The 22,673-nt window shown below is 43.8% G+C and overlaps 1 protein-coding gene across 1 annotated transcript in view; it reads right to left on the reverse strand.

Moving 5' to 3' along the window:
* The window catches only part of LOC144818625 (PDZ and LIM domain protein 5-like), a 178,323-nt gene that overhangs the window by 79,052 nt on the left and 76,598 nt on the right, over positions 1-22,673 (reverse strand). The window contains exon 4 of the mRNA XM_078676226.1: positions 15,483-15,654. Coding sequence (XP_078532352.1) covers positions 15,483-15,654 — 172 coding nt within the window. The remainder of the gene's footprint in view (positions 1-15,482; positions 15,655-22,673) is intronic.

The raw sequence follows: 22,673 nt of genomic DNA on the forward strand, positions 1-22,673 counted from the left end.
GTGACCCTCCAAGAAACTTTGATAACTCGAATTCGGATAAGGGAAAGATATTCTGTACTCTGCAGGTAAGCATCCACAGTGGCTAGATGAGTCCGAATAGAAGTGAATACCAGTCTGCAAGTTTGTAGATGTATCAGGTAGCATACAATTTCATGTAGGGGTACGTAGGTTAATATATTTTGAGTGACAGTAGTGGACAAATGGTTTCCATTTGGCTGTGTAGCATGCGCGGGTAGTTGGTCCATGTGCTTCCTTCAGGATGGACATGCATTCAGGAGGTCATTTGAGATATCGAAAGACTTCAAAAGCAAGATCGCAAGGTTGAGAGACTTGGGGTCTGGGGGCCATATTTCTCCATGGTCTGCGTGAGAAGGTCTGGCTGATCGGGAGACTCTCATACGGAACCACTGAGAATTCCAGAAGTGGTGGGCCCAAGTGGAGGCCACCAGAATAAGAGTGAGGAATGTCTGTCATAACCTCTAAACCATAAATGGAAACAGGGAGAGCGGAGGAAAAGTGTAGGCAAATATCCCTGACCATTGCCATTGCCTTAGGACTGTGGAAACCTGGATGCAAAGTTTGTGTATGTTACATCTTCTATGTTTGCGAAAGGGTCATTTGGGGAAAACCCCATTTCTGGAAGTACTGGTGGAGGACTTGCGAGTGAAGTTTCCACTCGTGGAGTGGACTTGTTGCAGCAACCTGCTGAGGAGGTCGGCATCATTTTTGAACACCCCCAGGAGGTACTCCATTAGTAGATGATGTTTGTAATAAGAGCCCACGCCAGATGTGCTGAGTGAGCCAGGAGAGCTGTGGAGCCAGAGTCCCCCCTGTTTTTGAGGGTAAAACGGCTGTGGTGCTGTCCGAGCGGACAAGGATAACTTTTCCCAACAGATGGGGAAGGAAAGCTTTCAATTCAAGGAGAACTGCTAAGAGAACTTAATATTTTATGTGAAGGCCCTGGTGTGTGGGTTCCCAATGACCTTGGAAGGTGGAGAAGTGTGGCTCAATGGTTAGAGCGGCAGGCCCTGATGCAGAGGACTAGCCCAGGACCAGGGTTCAATTCCCCGCCTCGGCGGGTCTTGGGCTCAAAATTCCATGGACCTGATCATTCTCGCCTCGGTGCCTATTCCAATCATGGAGTCCCACTCTGCAACTCTGGGCAATAGCTTGCTTAATCTCCACAATGGCCCCCACAACGCTAAGGATGCCTGGCCTCCACCTTGGGGGTGCCCAGGAGTGGACACCTCACAGGGAAAGCCAGGATGGGTTCCACAGCGGTATTCGTACAAGCGCCTTGAGACCCTTTCGGGTGAGTAGTGCGCTATACAAGTATCAATTTACATTTACATTTACATTTTACATTTTGCAAATCTGCTCCCCATCCTGAGAGAGAGTTTTCCATTTTGATGGTCTCCTGCAGAACTGGGTCAAGAAAGGCCGTCCCTGCAACAGGATTTTGGTGTTCCACCACAGGAGAAAACAACAAGTGTGGTGGCTGACCAACACTAGATCTTCCCAATGACCCTCCCCCGGAGACCATTGCAGGGCTATTCATTCCTGCAACAGACACATGTTTAGTCTTGCCTGAAGCATTATTGCAATAACGGAGGCTTTTATACCTAGGAGACGTGTAACTGTCCTGGCTGTGAACTGGTGGCCTAATTGAAAGTGTGGAAGGAGTGTCTGAAAAAATGTATTCTGGTCACATTGTAGTAGGGAAGCCCACCCTCTGAGTTGAGGATTGCTCCTAAGTAAGGCAAAATTTGTTGATGTAGGGTTGCCATGCACTGGGGTCGTACAATGGCTCCCATGGTTAAAAATTGGTTGGATGAAGCAACCCACTGTCAGACACTACTGGGCAAATTTTGGGATCTGATGCCTGCACCTAGCAGGCCCCCTGACATTTGTGCCCCCTTGTTTTGTACCTACAGTGCATGACGTCTCAGATGACTCTGTACCACCTTCCCCTGTTGCTGATGCACAAAACGCCCAGAATTTGAATGCTGATTCCATCTCCCCACTATGCCGGATTAATTGTGCCTTGTCTGCTGTGCCTTGATTATTATACAATAACTGTTGGGTTGCATTTGTGTGTATACTTAGCCTCATTTCTCTGTAAATTGTTATCGTATTGGAAAGTACTACCCAATGCTTTACTGCTGTGATTTCACTCTGTAACGTACCTTGCGTTACTTTGTTTAATGAAGGTTTTTGAAAAATCAAAAAAATAATAATAATTTGTCGGTGTTGGAGGTGTTTTTTTTTAACGTTGATGGTCATTCCCAAATTGTGTACTAAACGTATAGTGGGCTGAATGTGTTTGTGGCATAGTTGGCAGGTGAAACTTTTCATGAGCCAGTCGTCTAGATAATGGAAGATGTGAATGCCCTGCCGAGGCAGGTGTGCAGCTAGCAGTGCAAGTCACTTTTTGATTACTTGTGGAGCTGTAGTGACCACAAATAAGTACCATGAACTGATAGTGATTGCCGTTGGCCACAAACCATATGTAGCGCACATGAGCTGGGTGTATTGGTCTGGCTGATCGGGAGACTCTCATACGGAACCACTGAGAATTCCAGTAGTGGTGGGCCCAAGTGGGGGCCACCAGAATAAGAGTGAGGAATGTCTGCCATAACCTCTAAACCATAAATGGAAACAGGGAGAGAGGAGGAAAAGTGTAGGCAAATATCCCTGACCATTGCCATTGCCTTAGGACTGTGGAAACCTGGATGCAACGTTTGTGTATGTTACATCTTCTATGATTGCGAAAGGGTCATTTGGGGAAAACCCCATTTCTGGAAGTACTGGTGGAGGACTTGCGAGTGAAGTTTCCACTCGTGGACTTGTTGCAGCAACCTGCTGAGGAGGTCGGCATCATTTTTGAACACCCCCAGGAGGTACTCCATTAGTAGATGATGTTTGTAATAAGAGCCCACGCCAGATGTGCTGAGTGAGCCAGGAGAGCTGTGGAGCCAGAGTCCCCCCTGTTTTTGAGGGTAAAACGGCTGTGGTGCTGTCCGAGCGGACAAGGATAACTTTTCCCAAAAGATGGGGAAGGAAAGCTTTCAATTCAAGGAGAACTGCTAAGAGAACTTAATATTTTATGTGAAGGCCCGGTGTGTGGGTTCCCAATGACCTTGGAAGGTGGAGAAGTGTGGCTCAATGGTTAGAGCGGCAGACCCTGATGCAGAGGTCTAGCCCGGGACCAGGGTTCAATTCCCCGCCTCGGCGGGTCTTGGGCTCAAAATTCCATGGACCTGATAATTCTCGCCTCGGTGCCTATTCCAATCATGGAGTCCCACTCTGCAACTCTGGGCAATAGCTTGCTTAATCTCCACAACGGCCCCCACAACGCTAAGGATGCCTGGCTTCCACCTTGGGGGTGCCCAGGAGTGGACACCTCACAGGGAAAGCCAGGATGGGTTCCACAGCGGTATTCGTACAAGCGCCTTGAGACCCTTTCGGGTGAGTAGTGCGCTATACAAGTATCAAATTACATTTACATTTTGCAAATCTGCTCCCCATCCCGAGAGAGAGTTTTCCATTTTGATGGTCTCCTGCAGAACTGGGTCAAGAAAGGCCGTCCCTGCAACAGGATTTTGGTGTTCCACCACAGGAGAAAACAACAAGTGTGGTGGCTGACCAACACTAGATCTTCCCAATGACCCCCCCCCCCCCCCGGAGACCATTGAGGGGCTATTCATTCCTGCAACAGACACATGTTTAGTCTTGCCTGAAGCATTATTGCAATAACGGAGGCTTTTATACCTAGGAGACGTGTAACTGTCCTGGCTGTGAACTGGTGGCCTAATTGAAAGTGTGGAAGGAGTGTCTGAAAAAATGTATTCTGGTCACATTGTAGTAGGGCAGCCCACCCTCTGAGTTGAGGATTGCTCCTAAGTAAGGCAAAATTTGTTGATGTAGGGTTGCCATGCACTGGGGTCGTACAAAGGCTCCCATGGTTAAAAATTGGTTGGATGAAGCAACCCACTGTCAGACACTACTGGGCAAATTTTGGGATCTGATGCCTGCATCTAGCAGGCCCCCTGACATTTGTGCCCCCTTGTTTTGTACCTACAGTGCATGACGTCTCAGATGACTCTGTACCACCTTCCCCTGTTGCTGATGCACAAAACGCCCAGAATTTGAATGCTGATTCCATCTCCCCACTATGCCGGATTAATTGTGCCTTGTCTGCTGTGCCTTGATTATTATACTATAACTGTTGGGTTGCAGTTGTGTGTATACTTAGCCTCATTTCTCTGTAAATTGTTATTGTATTGGAAAGTACTACCCAATGCTTTACTGCTGTGATTTCACTCTGTAACGTACCTTGCGTTACTTTGTTTAATGAAGGTTTTTGAAAAATCAAAAAAATAATAATTTGTCGGTGTTGGAGGTGTTTTTTTTTAACGTTGATGGTCATTCCCAAATTGTGTACTAAACGTATAGTGGGCTGAATGTGTTTGTGGCATAGTTGGCAGGTGAAACTCTTCATGAGCCAGTCGTCTAGATAGTGGAAGATGTGAATGCCCTGCCGAGGCAGGTGTGCAGCTAGCAGTGCAAGTCACTTTTTGATTACTTGTGGAGCTGTAGTGACCACAAATAAGTACCATGAACTGATAGTGTTTGCCGTTGGCCACAAACCATATGTAGCGCACATGAGCTGGGTGTATTGGTATGTGAAAGCACACGTCCTTCAGGTTGAGAGTGGTCATGAAGTCACCCTACTGTAGAAGAGGTATGACATCCTGAAGGGTGACCATATGGAAATGATCTAAGTGGATTCATCTGTTGCCGGGCTTAGGTTTAAAATGGGCCTGGGGGAGTCTCTTTTTTTGGGAATTAGGAAGCACAAGGATTACACTCCCGAGCCTTACTATTGAGGTGGTATCAGCTCAATGGCGTCTTTGTGAAGAAGTGATTGTACATCTTCTTTGAGCAGTTTAATGTGCTCTGCTGAAAGTCTGTTTGCAGGGTGGTATTGTGGGAGGTGTGATAATTAGCTCCAGACCGTAACCATGCTGTAGAATGTCCAGCACCCACTGGTTGGAGCTGATGTTCTGCTAGGTGGGGAAGAACCCTTGCAAACAGCCCCGAAAACTGTTATGTGATTGGGGGAAGTCAGTGCTTGGTAACTGTGGCAGGGGTTGTTTTTAGAGCAGGACATTTGCCTCTACCTCACCTCCGAAATTATTACCCCTGTAGGTGCTTCTGAAAAAACCTCACCCTGAGCGTGATAGGGCCTGTGGGTGATTGTACGCTGTTGAGGTTTCAGGAGAAGTTTGTTTCGAGCCTTCAAGGAAGTGAGTGTGGCAAAAGGAACCACAGAAAGTGGGTGTTTTAAGTGCGCCGATAGCCTTTGCGGTCTCTGTATCCTTTTTCATCTTCTCAAGGATTTGGCCCACCAAGGGCCAAAAAGATGTTGGGCATCAAAAGATAGGGCCAGCAAGTTCTAATGTACCTTAGGTTTGAACCCTGACATGAGTAAGCATGCATGGCGCCTGAGAAGGAAGCTTTAGTTGATGCCTCGAGAAGTAGTGTCTGCAGCATCAAGGGCATATCGTATGGTGGTGTTAGAAATTAATTTCCCTTCAGATCTCTACTCATACCCTCTTTTCATGTGTTCCACAGGGAGGAATTGAAGGAGGCTCTCCATTTCATCCCAAGTGGCTCTGTAGAAGAGACCTACAGAATTGGCAATACGCCAGTGGTTAGACGACTTCACTGCTAATCTTTTTCCCACAGCGTCTAGTCTTTTACTTTGTTTATAAGGCGGGACATCTTTGGTTGCTTGGGAGTTAGCCCTCTTCCACACAATATGTACACCATGATAGTATGGGGGAAGCTGACCTCATGTAAGAAGAATCTGATGGGTATGCCTTATACTTTTTATGCTCTCGGGGAGTAATTATCCCAGCATAGATGGGGTCCTGGAAAATGTCAGCTGTGTGACGTAACATACCTTTTAATATAGGGAGGTATTGTGTAGTGCGTTGTGTGGCGAAGAGGGTCTCAAATAGAAAATCCTCTTCTATCGGAGCTGTAAGGAGGGAAACTTTATGGTAGGTCACAGCTCTGGCGTGGAGCTCCTGATATGTGGTGGAATCATGTTGGGGGGGATGGTCAAGCTAGTTAAAGATAAGGGTCAGTGTCTGCTGGGGGCACAGCATAGTAAGTTTCCCAGGGATCTGGATGCGTGGGCGCTGAAAAGGGGGTCAGCTCTCCCCCCTCTATATCCTCATTGTATGTAAGTGGTGACCCCTGTGGAGAGCAGAAAAGAGGGTCCCTGTGTGCGGAGTGAGGGAAAGGTAAGTCTTGTATGGCCTGTGTTGGTGATGGAGGAGCAGGTAGTGGACTGGTGGCCTTGTCAGTTTTTTTCCTGTGCTTAGGAGCTGGGGCTCTCATTCAGGATTTCCTGGAAATACAGTGGCCTTTTCGGAGGATGTATGGCATTTCTAAGTAGGAAGGCAATGATCTAGCCTGTCTGAGGATGTTTTGCTAAAGGTCTCTGTCTAGTATCAATCTCCTGTTAGAGCCGATGGTGGAGTGGCTTAACCGATTAGTCACAGACTGTGGTGGTCTACTTTGGCACCGAAGGATTCAGCGTCAAAGTTGGTTTCTGCCTGGTGGTGTCGGTGCAGATGGTATCAGCACGGACAGGTTCACCTCCAATGATTTACTGGATTTCAAGCCAGTCACAGTCGGTGCAGTGTCGATTGGCTTGAAGTGTTTTTCTCGCACCATGCCAGAGATGAGCGTTGAAGCTGAAGTCGATGGTTGGTGCCTACGAGGGCAGTGGTAGATCAATGGGTCATCAGCAGATGTTCCTGGATAGCTGTGCAGCCTTTTGTGAAGGCCTGTGAGCTACATTGAGGAGGGGAAGGGTGTGTACACATGCCCTACTGAGCACCTGGAAGGTCCTAGATCTCCAGGTCAGCGCCGGCACTGTTATCTGGCGTTAACACCTCCTAGTCGGCTCTAGACAGCTTGTCGTGGTGTTCTTGAACCTCTTCAGTGCTGAAGTGGGCCACCGGTTCTTCGTTGCTCCTCTGCGACATCTCCAAGCATCGGGCCCGATGTTCACGGAGGGTCTTCTTCAATCTGAAGGAGCGGTAAGCAAGCTCATTATGCTCAGACGAAAGTAACAGATCTGATGGCCTGTGGATATTTTGAGTGGCATCGAGGGCAATATCTAAAAGGCGTTTGTTCCATCACCCTCGTGACATGGCATGGAACCAGGCGAAAGCCCCGAGAAGAAGGCCCTTGAGGGCGACGCCTCACGTGGGTCCGAGATAGATCTGTGGTTGACCTGGGCACAGTTGGAGTCATCGACCCAGTGCAGAAGGAATAATGGATATGGGTTTGAAAACAATACTGACTGTTATGAGTTACCGTGGGAACCAAAAAGAGTACCAACAGCATTCTTGATCCAGAGCACACGTCCGAACCAGACGGAAGAAGGAAAACCATCTAACAATGGAATTGATGCACCTGCAGATTATAGTCAAGAGGAGGAGTCACCGAACCTTATGACTCAAAAGACTTCTTTAAAGAAAACCAACTTGCACACAGCCAGGCCCAACACTAGATGGCAGGAGTATGCACAGCATGCATATCTGCAGACACACATGCCTCAAACAAAAGATTATATGCATTCTCTTATTTCCTTTCTCAGGAAGGCTGTATGAATCTTTTAATAAAATAAAAGCACAGAAGTTTGTATAATGACCAGGACTTCATATTTCTACCCGGTGGCTTATTTTCAGGAGAGTGGAGATTATTTCAAAATTTGTCAACTGGGAGCATTATATTTTTTTTATCAAGTACAAATTGTACTTATATTATTTGCATAACCCAATTAGAACATATATTTCAATAAGTGATTTCAAACAAGACCTCAAAACAAAGGCACTCCTAACGTCGTCAAGTAAAATGTAATGTTTTATGTAATATATTACAGGATTTTTAACGGGTAAACTCTGGTTTAACTTATTTTTGGTGACAGCAGTCGCTGATGACTCAATCGTCAAATTAATAATTGTATGCATAATGCTTATATTTCAGCAGCTCCAAAAACAGTTCATCTGCATTACTTGAGTTTCTATCTTAAACTGATGGACTCTAAAATTGTTCTAACATAGGCTTCTTTTAATACTGGTTTAAGAAATTATTTCTATAACTCCTAAACCTAAGGGCAAACATTTGTTATGCTCCACCCTTTCCACCTGCCCAGCATGACTGATACATAAGTTTTTTCCACTCCCAACTTCAAACTATACTGACACATTTTAAGAAAGCACTGGCTTTAATTTGTTTTTATTTTGATCTTATGCCGAAATTCCTTTCTCAGACATTGCAATTTTCAAGACCCTATTCCCTCTCAAAAGTATGACATTCTGAAGTGGGAAGCACTGATGAACTATCCAAAAATTAGCTTTACAACCTACCCTTGATGTTCTTCCCTCCAGTACCTTTATAATTTTGGATTGTGGCTAAGGTTGTCATTCTCTACCACATTTAATGCATATTTTCTTGATAATTGATATAAACACTACCAAATTTGGTTAGAATTTCACAACAATGAGGTAAAAAAAAATATCCAATTTTCTTGAAATGAAACTCAGCCTTGGGAACACTTGCCGTTAGATAATGCTTATTGCAACTTGAACATTTCTGCAACTCACCTACCAATTTCCAAGTCAGGGGTGAGTCAGGGTGTCATCTATGCACATTGGAATGTAATATGGTATCATGCACCTCTTAAAGTGTTTACGTATATTATGAAACTGCTAGCAGTAGGGACACCAACCCAATTTTCTTGCTGAAGGTATGGTTTCCGTACATTTGGCTGTGGTTAGAGTTTAAGAAACAAAACCATTGCAACACAGCGTTAAACTTTCCTATTCATGGAATCAGGCATTTGAGAAGATTTTCAAGAAAACGTGAATGGTAGGAAATTCTTTCCATATCAGCTCCCATGACTTGCAATGGTCCAGCAAGAAGGTGTGCTTGAGCACCAGCAAACATCTCTCTGCTCTGGATGACTTGAAACCAACCTACCAGGTAAAGATGGGTTTCTGCAGAATTGTGCATTTATCTAGCGACCTATCATTCTACAATTTTTTTAAGAAAATGTAGGCTGGAACTGGGCAGCTAAATGGCAAGTTTATTCATATGTCCAATGTGTTGGTTTGCTATAACATGTACACAAATACTTTGCACAAATATGTATTGGACTTGTTCATTCAGCCGATCTGTTAAGTCGGTGATGCATGATCCTTAAAAAAGGATGTTAATCACAGGTACACCTGTATGTTGGATGCATTCAGTTTCTTCGCAGCCTGTAGACTTTTTATTTGGTTTCTTTCAATGTGGATAAAGAAGTTTTAAGTTGAAGGACAGGACTGCCCCTAGTAAGTAAGTACTGCATTTATAACCACAGAATCTGCATGCACTGGGCATCAGTTGCCATGGGGAAATCATTCTTGAGAAAGGCTTTGGTTCTTGACAAGAGAAGGAGATTGTCATACCATTTAGGATCCAATGCCTCATCAGATTACATTTTGCATGAAACCAGTTTCAATGGTCCTGTGTCTGATGGCTTCAGCTTGCAGGTGGACCTGCGCGACAAAGAGACTCATATGGAGATGCTTTGGGTAGTCTCTAACAGGTCCTTTTGCACAAGGCATATGCAATTACATTTTATCCTACCCTCCACCTATAATCAGTGAATTTTAGTTGCAGGCATACAAGACATCTTCCTGTTTCATCCTGCTTACAGTAACCATCATCTTTAATCAGCAATTGGGTGTAATCTACATTTGATCCCACAGAGCAGGACAAGGAGTATTGGAAATAGCAAATAAATATTAAACAAGAACGGTGATAAGAGTGACCCCCTAGGGAAACTGTATAACATTTTGGAGGAAGATGATTGAAATATCAAATCAATATACCACAAAGGAATGACCACCCAACAAAGCAAACCATGACAGTCATGAAGAGGGAAACATTTTTGGAGACTAAGGGGTCGATTACAATGTTGGTCGGAACGGTTCCAAATTGGTTTTGCCAAATCCGATTCGGAAACCATCTTTCCGACAGAGTCAGAAAGCTATCCGAACAACCAATTACGATGTTCGGAAACCGTTTGGACTTTCCAAATTGATTCTGACTCAGTTCCGGATGGCATTCGGAGGAACCAAGTTGTTCGAAGCCGACTCATACAGGTCTATGGGCCGCGTTTCCGACCAAGCGATTATGATGTTGAATTCAACAGCCTTTCCAAATTGGTTTGTCTGACACGGATCGGCTGTCGGAATCTGACTTTTGGGGCATGTAGCAGGCCCCCCTTCACCCGGAGCCTTCAGAATGAGGCCTGTGGGGTTCCCAAGAGACCCTCTCTGTGGTGGGGCGTCATCACGGGAGTCCTAACATTGTTCACTGTTTGGGAAGGATTGTAGAACGATGAGTACACTGATAAGAGAGGAGGGAAATGAAATTGGTATTCTGTCAGATTGAAGGGACGGAGGAAGGTCACATCGGAACTAGATCACGTAGATTAGAAGTCAAGGGGTTTGTTTCATTTTAATAAACTGAAATGAACAAGCATTGAAAATACAAAAAAAAGGGGGGGGAAGCATGAGGGAGGCTGTTTGATCTGATGGCATTTTCTAAACATGTTTGTTGAGTAAAGCTCTGTAAGTGGAAAACACGATTGTGGTATCGAGCAAAACTGTTTAAACTGTCGTAGCATTTAGAAATGTTAAATTTAAGTAGTAAACACAATTTGTGATTGTGGTTATTTATGATTTATTCACAGTGACCCCCGAAGAAGGGCATTGAGCCCGAAATGCATTGGGTCATTTTTATGGAATAAACGCTGCCTGACATGAATTGATGCTTCAGTCCTGTTCATTCATAAAGGTCCGGATAGACATAGTTTGAACAGTAAAAAATCGGAAATGGCATGTACACACAGCGTGTGGACTCGGATAAAAGTTGGAGAATAAGTGAAAATAAGGTTGGAACACTAAGGAGTACATAGATGAACAGTGATGATGAACCAATAAACTAATAAATGCCTTAGCGGGCACATTCAGCTGTGCGATTGTTTGGGGCGTGATGACGCCCCACCACAGAGATGTTTAATTACCCCAGTGCCAATCGGGCATGGCACTCGACCCAATCTGCACGCATTTTTTGGATAAAACGTAAACAAGTTTGAGGAGTGAGAAACACGAAAGGTGTGCATCCTGACCCTACAGCGCAGTTTCGTCACAGATTCCCAACACCAGGATTGCACCCATGGATGAAAATTGAGAAATTGATGAAATTTGTTGATTGAAACGCGAGTCCGCACGTTAGGAATAACAACGTAGTTCATAAACGACAGTGTTAGAAACGCTCAGAGAATGAATTTTTAAATGATCACGAAAATGAAGTTCATGACACTTACATTGAGCATGTGCTTGTACTGTGTGATTCACCATTATTTTGTATAGTTTGTGTATCACTGTGGGTGGTATTGGTCAGTTGAGTTGAACGAAAAAGCATGATGGGAAATGCAGTTTTTTCACGTAAAATGCATAACGTGCCTCGCCGAGAGGGCGGGAGATTCGAATCAAAGAGCCTAATTGGGACGGGAGGATTAGGGGTTAAATAGGAGAGGGATCATGGGAGGAACACGGAGGAGAAGGAAGACGGAGTGAGGACGATTCGTTTTTAACATCGAATGGCAGGTACATGAGAAGCAGAATGTTTGGGAAGGGGAATGGCCCAGTGCACGATTAATTTAAAGTGGAAGCGAGGGAATAGTTAACAGTTGAAAGGGCCCGGTTTTGAGAACGGAGGCACAGTCGAAAGGCTAAATAACGGTGGTTTTGAGAACGGAGGAGGGTAAACAGACATGAGAGATAAGCTATGGGAGTCCTAACATTGTTCACTGTTTGGGAAGGATTGTAGAACGATGAGTACACTGATAAGAGAGGAGGGAAATGAAATTGGTATTCTGTCAGATTGAAGGGACGGAGGAAGGTCACATCGGAACTAGATCACGTAGTTTAGAAGTCAAGGGGTTTGTCTCATTTTAATAAACTGAAATGGACAAGCATTGAAAATACAAAAAAAAGGGGGGGAAGCATGAGGGAGGCTGTTTGATCTGATGGCATTTTCTTAACATGTTTGTTGAGTAAAGCTCTGTAAGTGGAAAACACGATTGTGGTATCGAGCAAAACTGTTTAAACTGTTGTAGCATTTAGAAATGTTAAATTTAAGTAGTAAACACAATTTGTGATCGTGGTTATTTATGATTTATTCACAGTGACCCCCGAAGAAGGGCATTGAGCCCGAAATGCTTTGGGTAATTTTTATGGAATAAACGCTGCCTGACATGAATTGATGCTTCAGTCCTGTTCATTCATAAAGGTCCGGATAGACATAGTTTGAACAGTAAAAAATCGGAAATGGCATGTACACACAGCGTGTGGACTCGGATAAAAGTTGGAGAATAAGTGAAAATAAGATTGGAACACTAAGGAGTACATAGATGAACAGTGATGATGAACCAAAAAACTAATAAATGCCTTAGCGGGCACATTCAGCTGTGCGATTGTTTGGGGCGTGATGACGCCCCACCACAGAGATGTTTAATTACCCCAGTGCCAATCGGGCATGGCACTCGACCCAATCTGCACGCATTTTTTGGATAAAACGTAAACAAGTTTGAGGAGTGAGAAACACGAAAGGTGTGCATCCTGACCCTACAGCGCAGTTTCCCAAGAGACCCCCCATTAAGACCATGCACAGTGTGGCAGGCACCACAGGGTGCTCGATTTTTCCCACCCACCCCTTTCTTCAATGGGAGTCTGTGTATTTGGTCGGAACAAAGGCTCCTATTGAAGGCAATGGGAGTCCGAGCGAATGGAATCGGGAACCATCGTAATCGGTCGGTCGGACTCCCCGAATCCGATTTGGTCAGAAACCATTCAGAGACCGATTCGGTCTGATTGCTTTCCGACCGACATCGTAATCGAGCCCCAAGGTGGGAAAGAATGTTACTTTTTTTTTTAGGACTTCACAGTCAATCTACGGAATGGTGACAAGTCAGCATAAATAACCTACTCCTTCATTTTGGTTTTTTATCACTCAAAAGTTATTTTTTTTCTTGTTTGTCCAGCTCTTTTCATTCTTTTTTTGCTTGCCCAGCTCCTTTTATTCTTCCCTTCTCGTTATTTTTTACACCCTTTTCTTTTCTTCATGTTTGAATAGGCAGAGTATCAACTGGCAAGATTGGAAATGCATGTATGGCCCTATCCACAAACAGCCCTTTAAGCCTTCAGTCAAACTTTTGATTGCAACAGCAACACATATATGCTTGCCTAACAAGTGAAAGAAAAAAGAATAAGCGAGCTTGGAGGGAATACAATTTACAGGAAAACAATACTTGACAAAGCAAAGCAAAATACCAACTTACTATATAGATACAAGGGGATAATAATGGTGTTTATTTCTGGACAAAAAGGAACTATGATTTACCAACCATGGCTTGCTGTCGTTACATCATCTCAAAGTATATGTTCCCAAAGCTCACATAGATCCACTTGCATCTGTCTGCCGTTCGCTTAATCCAATGACAGTATGTGCTCTCACTTTTCGCGAACAAATGTGGTCTTGTATCTTTTTCATTTCCATGTATTTTTTATGCAGTATTCATGTATCCTATGTCTTCGTTTGGCTGAGCAGAACAGGCGCGACTCCAAGTGTCTGTTCATTCGATACTACTTTCCCACCGTTGGATCAGTTTTGCTCGTCTCGGTGTCACCAGACATTTGTATGGCCAGTCTATGAACTCTTGCGCCACAACTGGAGAGAGCACAACTTTATTCTATCAAAACAACTAGGATTCTAGATGCAGGTTGAACAAAGCACATAAATAACATAACAAAAAGTGAAGAGATTGTTAAGAGTTTCTTCAGCAATGCATGGACTGCCGACTCCTCTTAACTATGGAAACCAGGTGTCGAAACAAGACCTCGATCCTTATGAAGGTCTGATCCTCACTGCAGGATCTCTAATGCCCACATCTCGTCTTAAACCTTAGGTTTGATTAAAAATGGATTGTGAGTGGGAAGGGCATAATAGTGGCGGAAGTTAGCTCTTCCAAACAGATCCTTGAGGCAGTCTGAAAACCTGAGCCCTAAAACGTCAAACCTGCGGCCTGCTGAGACATCACAAACATCCCTAGAAGGGTAGAACTGAATTTCTAAACTTTATTTACAGCTCAGAGTTCGACAAGTATTCCATTCAGGCAACACAATTTCTGCAAATACATTTTAAAAGGCTCTTGAGTAACTTTGGGGTTTTGAATTTAATTTTTTTTATAATACAATTGAATGCACAAAAGTGGCGAATTTGACTTAAACGCGTCTTTAAAGAAAAATGTATGTCTTATATTGGTGCAACATTAACTCTCTCCATCCCCCGACTTTACACTGATTTCAATGCAACCTGCTCGACGCAAAGGCCAGTTCTATAAAAAAAAAATAGAAGAGGAATGACAGTAGAATCTCACGATTAAACCATCAGTAAGAGGTACAAGTTGCCAGATTACTCTACCTCCAGAAATACAGGGGCAGCCTCTCAGACTAAACCCCACTAACCTAATCGACATGCCGGCCATCAGAAAAAAGCCAGCCGTAGAACCTTACAAGGATGGGGCCTTGCATTATAGAATGCAATGGACCCTACCATCCTTCAAAAGTGAGTACAATACTAATCTGTGCAAGACTGCCTTTGAACCATAAGTATCTACAGCCAGGACTCACCCCTCCCTTCAGGACAAGGCCCCCGTTTTAGACTGCTCCTCCATCCAGTGTTTGTTATCCCAATAGGGTCTCATTCCTACCTTTCTTTTTCTCCTTGTACTGTAAAGAGGCCACCGCAACAAGTTGGTGCATAACAAGTCAAATAAATCAATAATCACATTAAAAACTGGACGCATAAGAAACACCTGGTGAACACTTCTAAGAATACAAAATATCTCTCACACATGAAGTACAGTCGAAACCCCTGGAGATCATGGATCACGTTAAAGGAAAAAAATTGGTTTATGTTTAAGCTAGAAATGTCAATTTTAATTCAGACAGGTTTAATGATCTGTGACTGGAAATACAATCTGGAATGCCAGGTACCAATGTCTTGGAGAAAGATTTGATGTGAGAGGGAAACTAATGCCTTTGCTTGAAATCAACGTGTATCCAAGTCTTTCCCCGAAAACTGCATATTTCAGATTTTGTAAAAATGTGTGTAACTACTTAACAAGAAACCTTTACGTTCTCAAGGTGAAGGCTACACACGACCTATGTTATTTTTTTTGCATCAGCCGAAGCACCTTGTCAACCACAAACAATTATTTGGCAGATTGCATAAACAACTGTAACTGATATTTCATTAAACTGTAATTGCTTTCTACAAACCTTATCACCATGTTACAGTGGGCACACATTGGTGTTCGGGTCCCAGCAGGGATATGCTCTGGTTTCTGAACCAGTGTGTCTTGTTCAGTCTCTGTAGGCTGCACCCCAGGCTTCTTGTTTGGTGCAGTTCCAGCATAAGGAGAATTGCTTGGTGCCTTTACGCTTGCAGGAGCTAGGTAGATATTAAAAAAGAGTGCAGTCAAACATCTGAACTGCAAACGTACAGCACATTTATGTAAAATATATGCTTTTTATATTTTTTACTTTCAACGCAACCTCAATAATTCTGCATCAACTTTCTTATTACACAACAATTTTTTTAATTTCTGGGATCTAAAGATGAGAAAATCAAAAGCATGGCATTTACCATACTATTGCTGGACCCGCTATGGTACACAAGGGCCAGATGAAAGAAATGCCATCTTAGACTTGTACTACTGCCAAGAGCCCAAATTCAGAAGACCTACATCCAGTCCTAGCTATGCGCCTACAGCACTGTGCAAGAACTTCCTAATATCAGGGCGGACCTAAAAGTTCCAGTATGACAAGTGCTCCTAGGCGTAAAGCTACAACTGGTCAGAAGGACATGGGGAAGCTTGACAACCACAGACCTTTACGGCTTTTCAAACCTAAATGTATGCAGGTTTTCACGTTACCACCTTTGCCTTTCATTCAAAACCACCTGTTCCCCTTTCTTACGTGATGCCACCCTAAACTGCCTATCACTTTTAGGCAGTTTTTTTGGCTTCCTTCAAACAGATGCACAGTCACAAAAGAGTTGGCAATGCCCTGAGTGAAGGTGTATGTCTAAAACTAAAAGTCTATAAGTTTTGCTGACATATTAAGAATATTTAAATTATACTCTACTTTGGCATACTAAAATAATTCTGACAGTGTAGGGTATGTTTCTGATAATGTAGTATCAATTGACAGTGAACTGAAATGGCAAAGCAATACAAGCCACAAACTACAAAACCTTCTCAAGCTTCAAGTGATGCTAAGACTCAAAATTAAATGTCATTGCACCATGCACAACTCTTCTTGGAGCAAAGACCATGGTTGCCTTCAGAAACAAACCAAACACTCTATGATAAACAACGTCTCATCAACAAACTTTCATAATATTGCAACCTAGGTTCAGGGTTGGACGTCCTCGCTCGGAAGAGGTCGATTGAGGACATGGGAATTGAGGAATAGCTGAAGTGGGAACTCACAAGCACTATAGGCGGACACTCTAGGCAGAATCTGAAACAAATGGAAATCTCTACATCTGACATTAGGAGCAGATCCTAAATTTGTGTTCTCTGGAAATCAAATTGCTCAGACAAGCCTTTAACTAAAATAGAAGAGAGAGTAGTCATGACACCGCATCTGTTCGCTCATGAAGGGGAACCATACTCTTCTTTGATTGACAGACAACAGCAATATCCTACCTTACATCTCCTCCGACAGCACCCTAGGACCAACATAAGAATACCCTATTTCAACTGCCATGCTTTCCGGCCTACAGCCAGTGTGAGCGAACACAGCCAGTTAAGAGCCCAGGATGGAGAACCAATCCTGCATCATAAGAGAATCTTAATTTGAACAAAGAAGCAAGACATACCAAAAATTGAACATGCAACACCAAAGGCTTTTACAAAATTCTGATGGACTCTGTTGCGGCTGCAAATTTTGTTGAGACAACTCCTCTGTAAACTACCCCAACTTCAAAGATGTTAACCCAAAATTGTTATGCCTATTTGAGATATCCGCGATAAGGTAAATAACCAGCACATTTTACTAACATATAAACAAGCTGTAAAGATCTTGCTTAACTGTTAAAATTTTTTTTTAAAAATGTGCAAAATATATATACTGAGTACTCTTACAATGGGCTCTGACGCACCATGTCCATGCTATGCACAATTTTTAAACACGTCAATAAGCATTTTGTGCCGGCCCGCAGCTCCCAACTAATGCTCAAGTGAACACCTTTGTGTAATTGGCACACCTAGTTTATACATTTGACTTGAAAATACTTTAATCATATTAAGATTTGGCCTTCTTTCAATTTTCTACTGTGAACCTTTCAGCTTGAAGGAACGAAATATAAATTAATTCGGGCTTCAAGATTGGCGGCAAAAAACACAGGAATACCTTTGAGCTGGGGCCACCAAGTCTCATTTCCGACAGAGCTTTTCAATAATAAAATATTACAATCATATTTTCGCTGTAGCATGTGCCAGCGCTGTTGTGTTAAAAAAGTCAGATTACTGCAACAAAACCTAAACATTATTATGAAAATTAAAAAGCAGATTATATGGTATGACTGCCAGGTTTATTTCCTTATTATGGTTGGTAAAGGAAAGGAATAAGATGAAGGTGAGGATTTCTTTTTCTATTTTGGATTGCTATACTCCTAAGACCTCGTTCAAAATTTTCAATAATTCCAAATCATCAGCCTTGAAGTTATGTGGTAATGCACCATGCAGCATTAAACAGTGCAGTACAAATATATACAGTATAACCACAAGCGGTGAATCCAAATTTTAAGCTTTTCATCAGGACCTAAATAGCCAATATTATGCACATTGTTCATACTATAGATCACATTGTGGGGACTGACTTCAATGTTTTGTTCACCATGGTCAACAGTCTTGGTTTTGTCCCTGCTGTTGTAGAATATGCTCTTGCTAGGGTCCCTGCAGAGGTACAGCTATGGTTGCCGCTGTGGTCCATGAAGGTGTGGGAGCTGTTGTTCCTGCTAAGGTTCCTGCTGTGATTGCAGCCTTTGTTGTTGCTGTGGTCCTTGAAGGTGTGGGAGCTGTTGATGCAGCTGAGGTCCTTAAAGGTGTGGGAGCTGTTGTTGCTGCTGTGGTCCTTGAAGGTGTGGGAGCTGTTGTTGCTGCCGAGGTCCTTGCAGCCTTTGATGCTGCTGTGGTCCTTGAAGGTGTGGGAGCTGTTGTTGCTGCCGAGGTCCTTTCAGCCTTTGTTGCTGCTGTGGTCCTTGAAGGTGTGGGAGCTGTTGTTGCTGCCGAAGTCCTTGCAGCCTTTGTTGCTGCTGTGGTCCTTGAAGGTGTGGGAGCTGTTGTTGCTGCCGAAGTCCTTGCAGCCTTTGTTGCTGCTGTGGTCCTTGAAGGTGTGATAGCTGTTGTTTCTGCCGAGGTCCTTTCAGCCTTTGTTGCTGCTGTGGTCCTTGAAGGTGTGGGAGCTGTTGTTGCTGCCGAAGTCCTTGCAGCCTTTGTTGGTGCTGTGGTCCTTGAAGGTGTGAGAGCTGTTGTTGCTGCCAAAGTCCTTGCAGCCTTTGTTTCTGTTGTGGTCCTTGAAGGTGTGGGAGCTGTTGTTGCTGCTGAGGTCCTTGCAGCCTTTGTTGCTGCTGTGGTCCTTGAAGGTGTGGGAGCTGTTGTTAAGGCCGAGGTCCTTTCAGCCTTTGTTGCTGCTGTGGTCCTTGAAGGTGTGGGAGCTGTTGTTGCTGCCAAAGTCCTTGCAGCCTTTGTTGCTGCTGTGGTCCTTGAAGGTGTGAGAGCTGTTGTTTCTGCCGAGGTCCTTTCAGCCTTTGTTGCTGCTGTGGTCCTTGAAGGTGTGGGAGCTGTTGTTGCTGCCGAAGTCCTTGCAGCCTTTGTTGGTGCTGTGGTCCTTGAAGGTGTGAGAGCTGTTGTTGCTGCTGAGGTCCTTGCAGCCTTTGTTGCTGCTGTGGTCCTTGAAGGTGCGGGAGCTGTTTTTGCTGCTGAGGTCCTTGCAGCCTTTGTTGTTACTGTGGTCCTTGCCGTATTGACAGTACAGCTGTGGCACTGATGTTGACCCTGTTGTGGAGGCCGCTGTGGAGATACTGAGGTATGAGCTGCAGTTACTGCTTTGGTAGAGCCTATCACTAATGTTGTCTCTACTATGCTTGCAATTATTCTGGCAGCTGCTGTTGCTACTGTGGTGGTGGCTAATGTCATAGCTCTTGTTGAGCCACCAGTGGTCAATGCTATTGTCATCATTATGGTGGCGGCTCGGGTTTATGTTACGGCCCCAGCTGTGGTTAGAGCTGTTGGCGGAGCTGTGATGGCATATGCGGTCCCTGCTGTCATAGCTTTGGGCACTGGGTGCAGCTTTTGCTATTGCGGTGGTAACTGCTCTGCTGGCAACTGCTGTGGCAGTTGTCACCGCTAGCTGCTGTTGTCCCGGCCACGATTACCTCTTCGGTGTCGTCTATGGTTACAACAGTGGCTGCTGCTGACTGTATTGTGGTGGCAGCTCTAGATACTACTGTGGTCGCTGGTGTGGTTGCAGCTGTTGTAGAAGCTGTTATCACAGGTAAATTACAAAAAACGTAGATTCCCGTGCTATTTCCTGGTGTTTTTTGTTAATTACTACGCAGTCCGCAAAAGTACACAAATCATAGGTGGAAACCTACAATGGGCAGATTTCCAACCTTCCTAAACTTTCTTTGTGAATCTGGCTCCTAGAGAATGCCTTCCCTGCTCAATGGCATACATATCTTGTATTTCCATAATTGCTAATGACAGCGCACAGCAGTTAGTGCTAGGAAAATATGACACTAATATGTAATAATGAATTAAAACGCTAATCACAAGAATGTAAGTTGTTTATCAAATGTTTTTTTATTTCATATGTTACTGCAACACCCCCCACCCCATTCAACATAATCATACCTTATAGTCTAGTGCAGGACAGTAAAGAGGGGAAGGCGTCATATGCTCAGTCTAGATCAGATCAGCTGAGGTTTTGGGACCTCAGGCGAGGGTCATTGTCTACGGGCAAAGCAACTCGTGCTACCGTTATAATACATGAGCATTTGACACACAGGCTGCATTTGAGTGCAGTGGGACGAGGTCAAAACAAATTATGCATCAAAATACCATGGAGCTGCCATGCAACCTCTATAAACTGGAAATAAACAAAGCACTTCAAACATCAAAGACATGTTGAAAAATGATTTCACTGCAACTTCAACAGTAGTCATAGTAAGCAATACAATTACTGCTTGGATGAATTAGCTAGACGATTGTGGGCTGTCTCCGATGACACGACAAACCGTTATGACACCTACATACAGTAAGACTCCGGCACACATGACTGTCGAATATTTAAAGGTAAAAAAGATACACAGTGCTCCTTTTATGTACTGACCGTGCAATTTACCCCTTTATCTCGAACTAGGAACTGATCAGAGGTGAATTATTACACAAGTAACATGAGCGTGGCAGTCGTTTCACTGCATGTAGCCAGCTTACGCAGGACCGCACCTTAGCAGGGCGCATTACTGGGCCTCTTCCACAAAACCCCCCGATTGTTTTGGAAACTGGTACATTCCTATTCGTGCTCTGGTGCTTAACGTGGCGCTCTGATATCAAAGCCCGCCGACACATGACTTTGATAAATGACAGGTGCGCCCAGTTACCATGTGGAGGGAGGTTCGCTTCTTTAAAGTTACCACAAACCATCGTTTTATCAATCCGAGGCTCGAGCTCATAATCCTAGCCTCTGATACATGAGATGCGATATTTATGCTGGGCCCACGAGGGACCCTCTATTCCGAGGACAAAGGAATTATTAATTAAACAGTGGTCTGTGAAAACAGATCGGCGCCGCGCCTCGAAACACACACAGAAAGGCACGCACGCAGGAACTGTGCTCTCTGAAGGTATAATAAAGCACTTCATCACGGCCACGTCGCTTGTACTCTGTAGCTTATCTCGTAACTTCAAATGATCCGACATAAATGAGTACTTTTTGTTTGATGGTATTTCCTAGCAAATGTCCACATAAAATGCTAAATGGAATACACGCCCTAAGACAAAACTCTTCTAAGAATGTTTTCTTAAGGGCTCACAGCAGCTTTGAGAAACTTGAGGCAAGAGTAAATGAAAGTGTAAGAGGGTGTATTAAAGGCCAAGTTCGAAACAAAGTTAATCAGGAGAAATTAAAACAAACACACATGCTGACAAAAGAAGCAAACAAAAGAAAATGACAGGCCGATGGGGGAAAGTGTGACTAGCTGAATAAGTACATAGGTCAATATTAAAACATGGTGGGGTGCATTTTTGCACCATATAGAGACCTGTCAGCACTTTACTCAAACAAAGAGCCACGTTATGATCGCAGAGGCTTAATGAAAAATAAATCAGGTAAACAAAATGCGATAGGTAAGCAAACATTTCACAGAAACTTTAAAGACCAGCGTTTACCAGGAAGATAATTTGCCAAGAAAACGATGCCAGCTACACAAAACTATCAACTATTGTGCAGGAATTCTGGCATATGCATTGACTGATCGCTTTACATTTTTTTAGACAGACCACACGGGATTTATTTAAATTGTAAACGGACGGTAGGAGTCTATCCTATCTGTTCTTGGAGTGAACATTTCTTCTTCAGTGGTCCTTTTTTATTTAAACGTATGCTTACTGGCATTTCAATGTAATAATACAGAGAAATGTTTGTCATTATTCACATGAAAGGAGAAGAAATGTTTGGTCGGTTCTTGGAAGTTCCAAAGTGTACAGTGGGAGACACAGATATTACTTGTCCTTCCTCTAACAGACATATTACTCTACCCTTAGAGTTTTGTTGCAAGAAAAAGGAAACCATATATGTTAATACAGTAGGTTTCATTCAAGTGTAGAAGCATCTGATCTCCTAGTATCACCTGGAAGACCTACAAGGCACTGTATATAATACCCCCTCCCTTCTGTCCCGCAACAGTTTACTAATGTTTCTGCCAACCCCACCAGTTGTTCAGCTCCAAGGGTGTTTGGACTGCTTTTTCCAAACCAGACATTTTCATAAGTTGACAATTTAATGATACTCTTAAGGGTGTTTGTAGAGGTCTATACACTTAAACACAAATAACAATAAAAACAATCAATTTGTCTTGGGGGACCATCCACCCCCCCCCCCCATCCAGGTATCCCGTAAGAAGGAGCGATTAGGCAGTGTGGTGGCATGTGGGGGGGGAGGAGGAGGGGATAATAGGAGGTAGAGAGCAAAAGGGCTCAGCCAAGGTGATTGTTGCAGAGGAAAGACGGATGATAGGGGTGAATAAGTGGCGAAGAGGGGTGCAGAAGGGGGGGATATATATGAAGGTAGTAGGTACCACCCTGTATCCCGCAATTCTGCATCCACGCGTTGGAGCGCGTGTCTCCAAAAGCACAGTGCAGCACATCTTTGTTAGAGCCCATCATCTTCTTAAACAGAATC

Source organism: Lissotriton helveticus, chromosome 2_1, assembly GCF_964261635.1.
Source record: "Lissotriton helveticus chromosome 2_1, aLisHel1.1, whole genome shotgun sequence".
Lineage (NCBI taxonomy): Eukaryota > Metazoa > Chordata > Amphibia > Caudata > Salamandridae > Lissotriton > Lissotriton helveticus.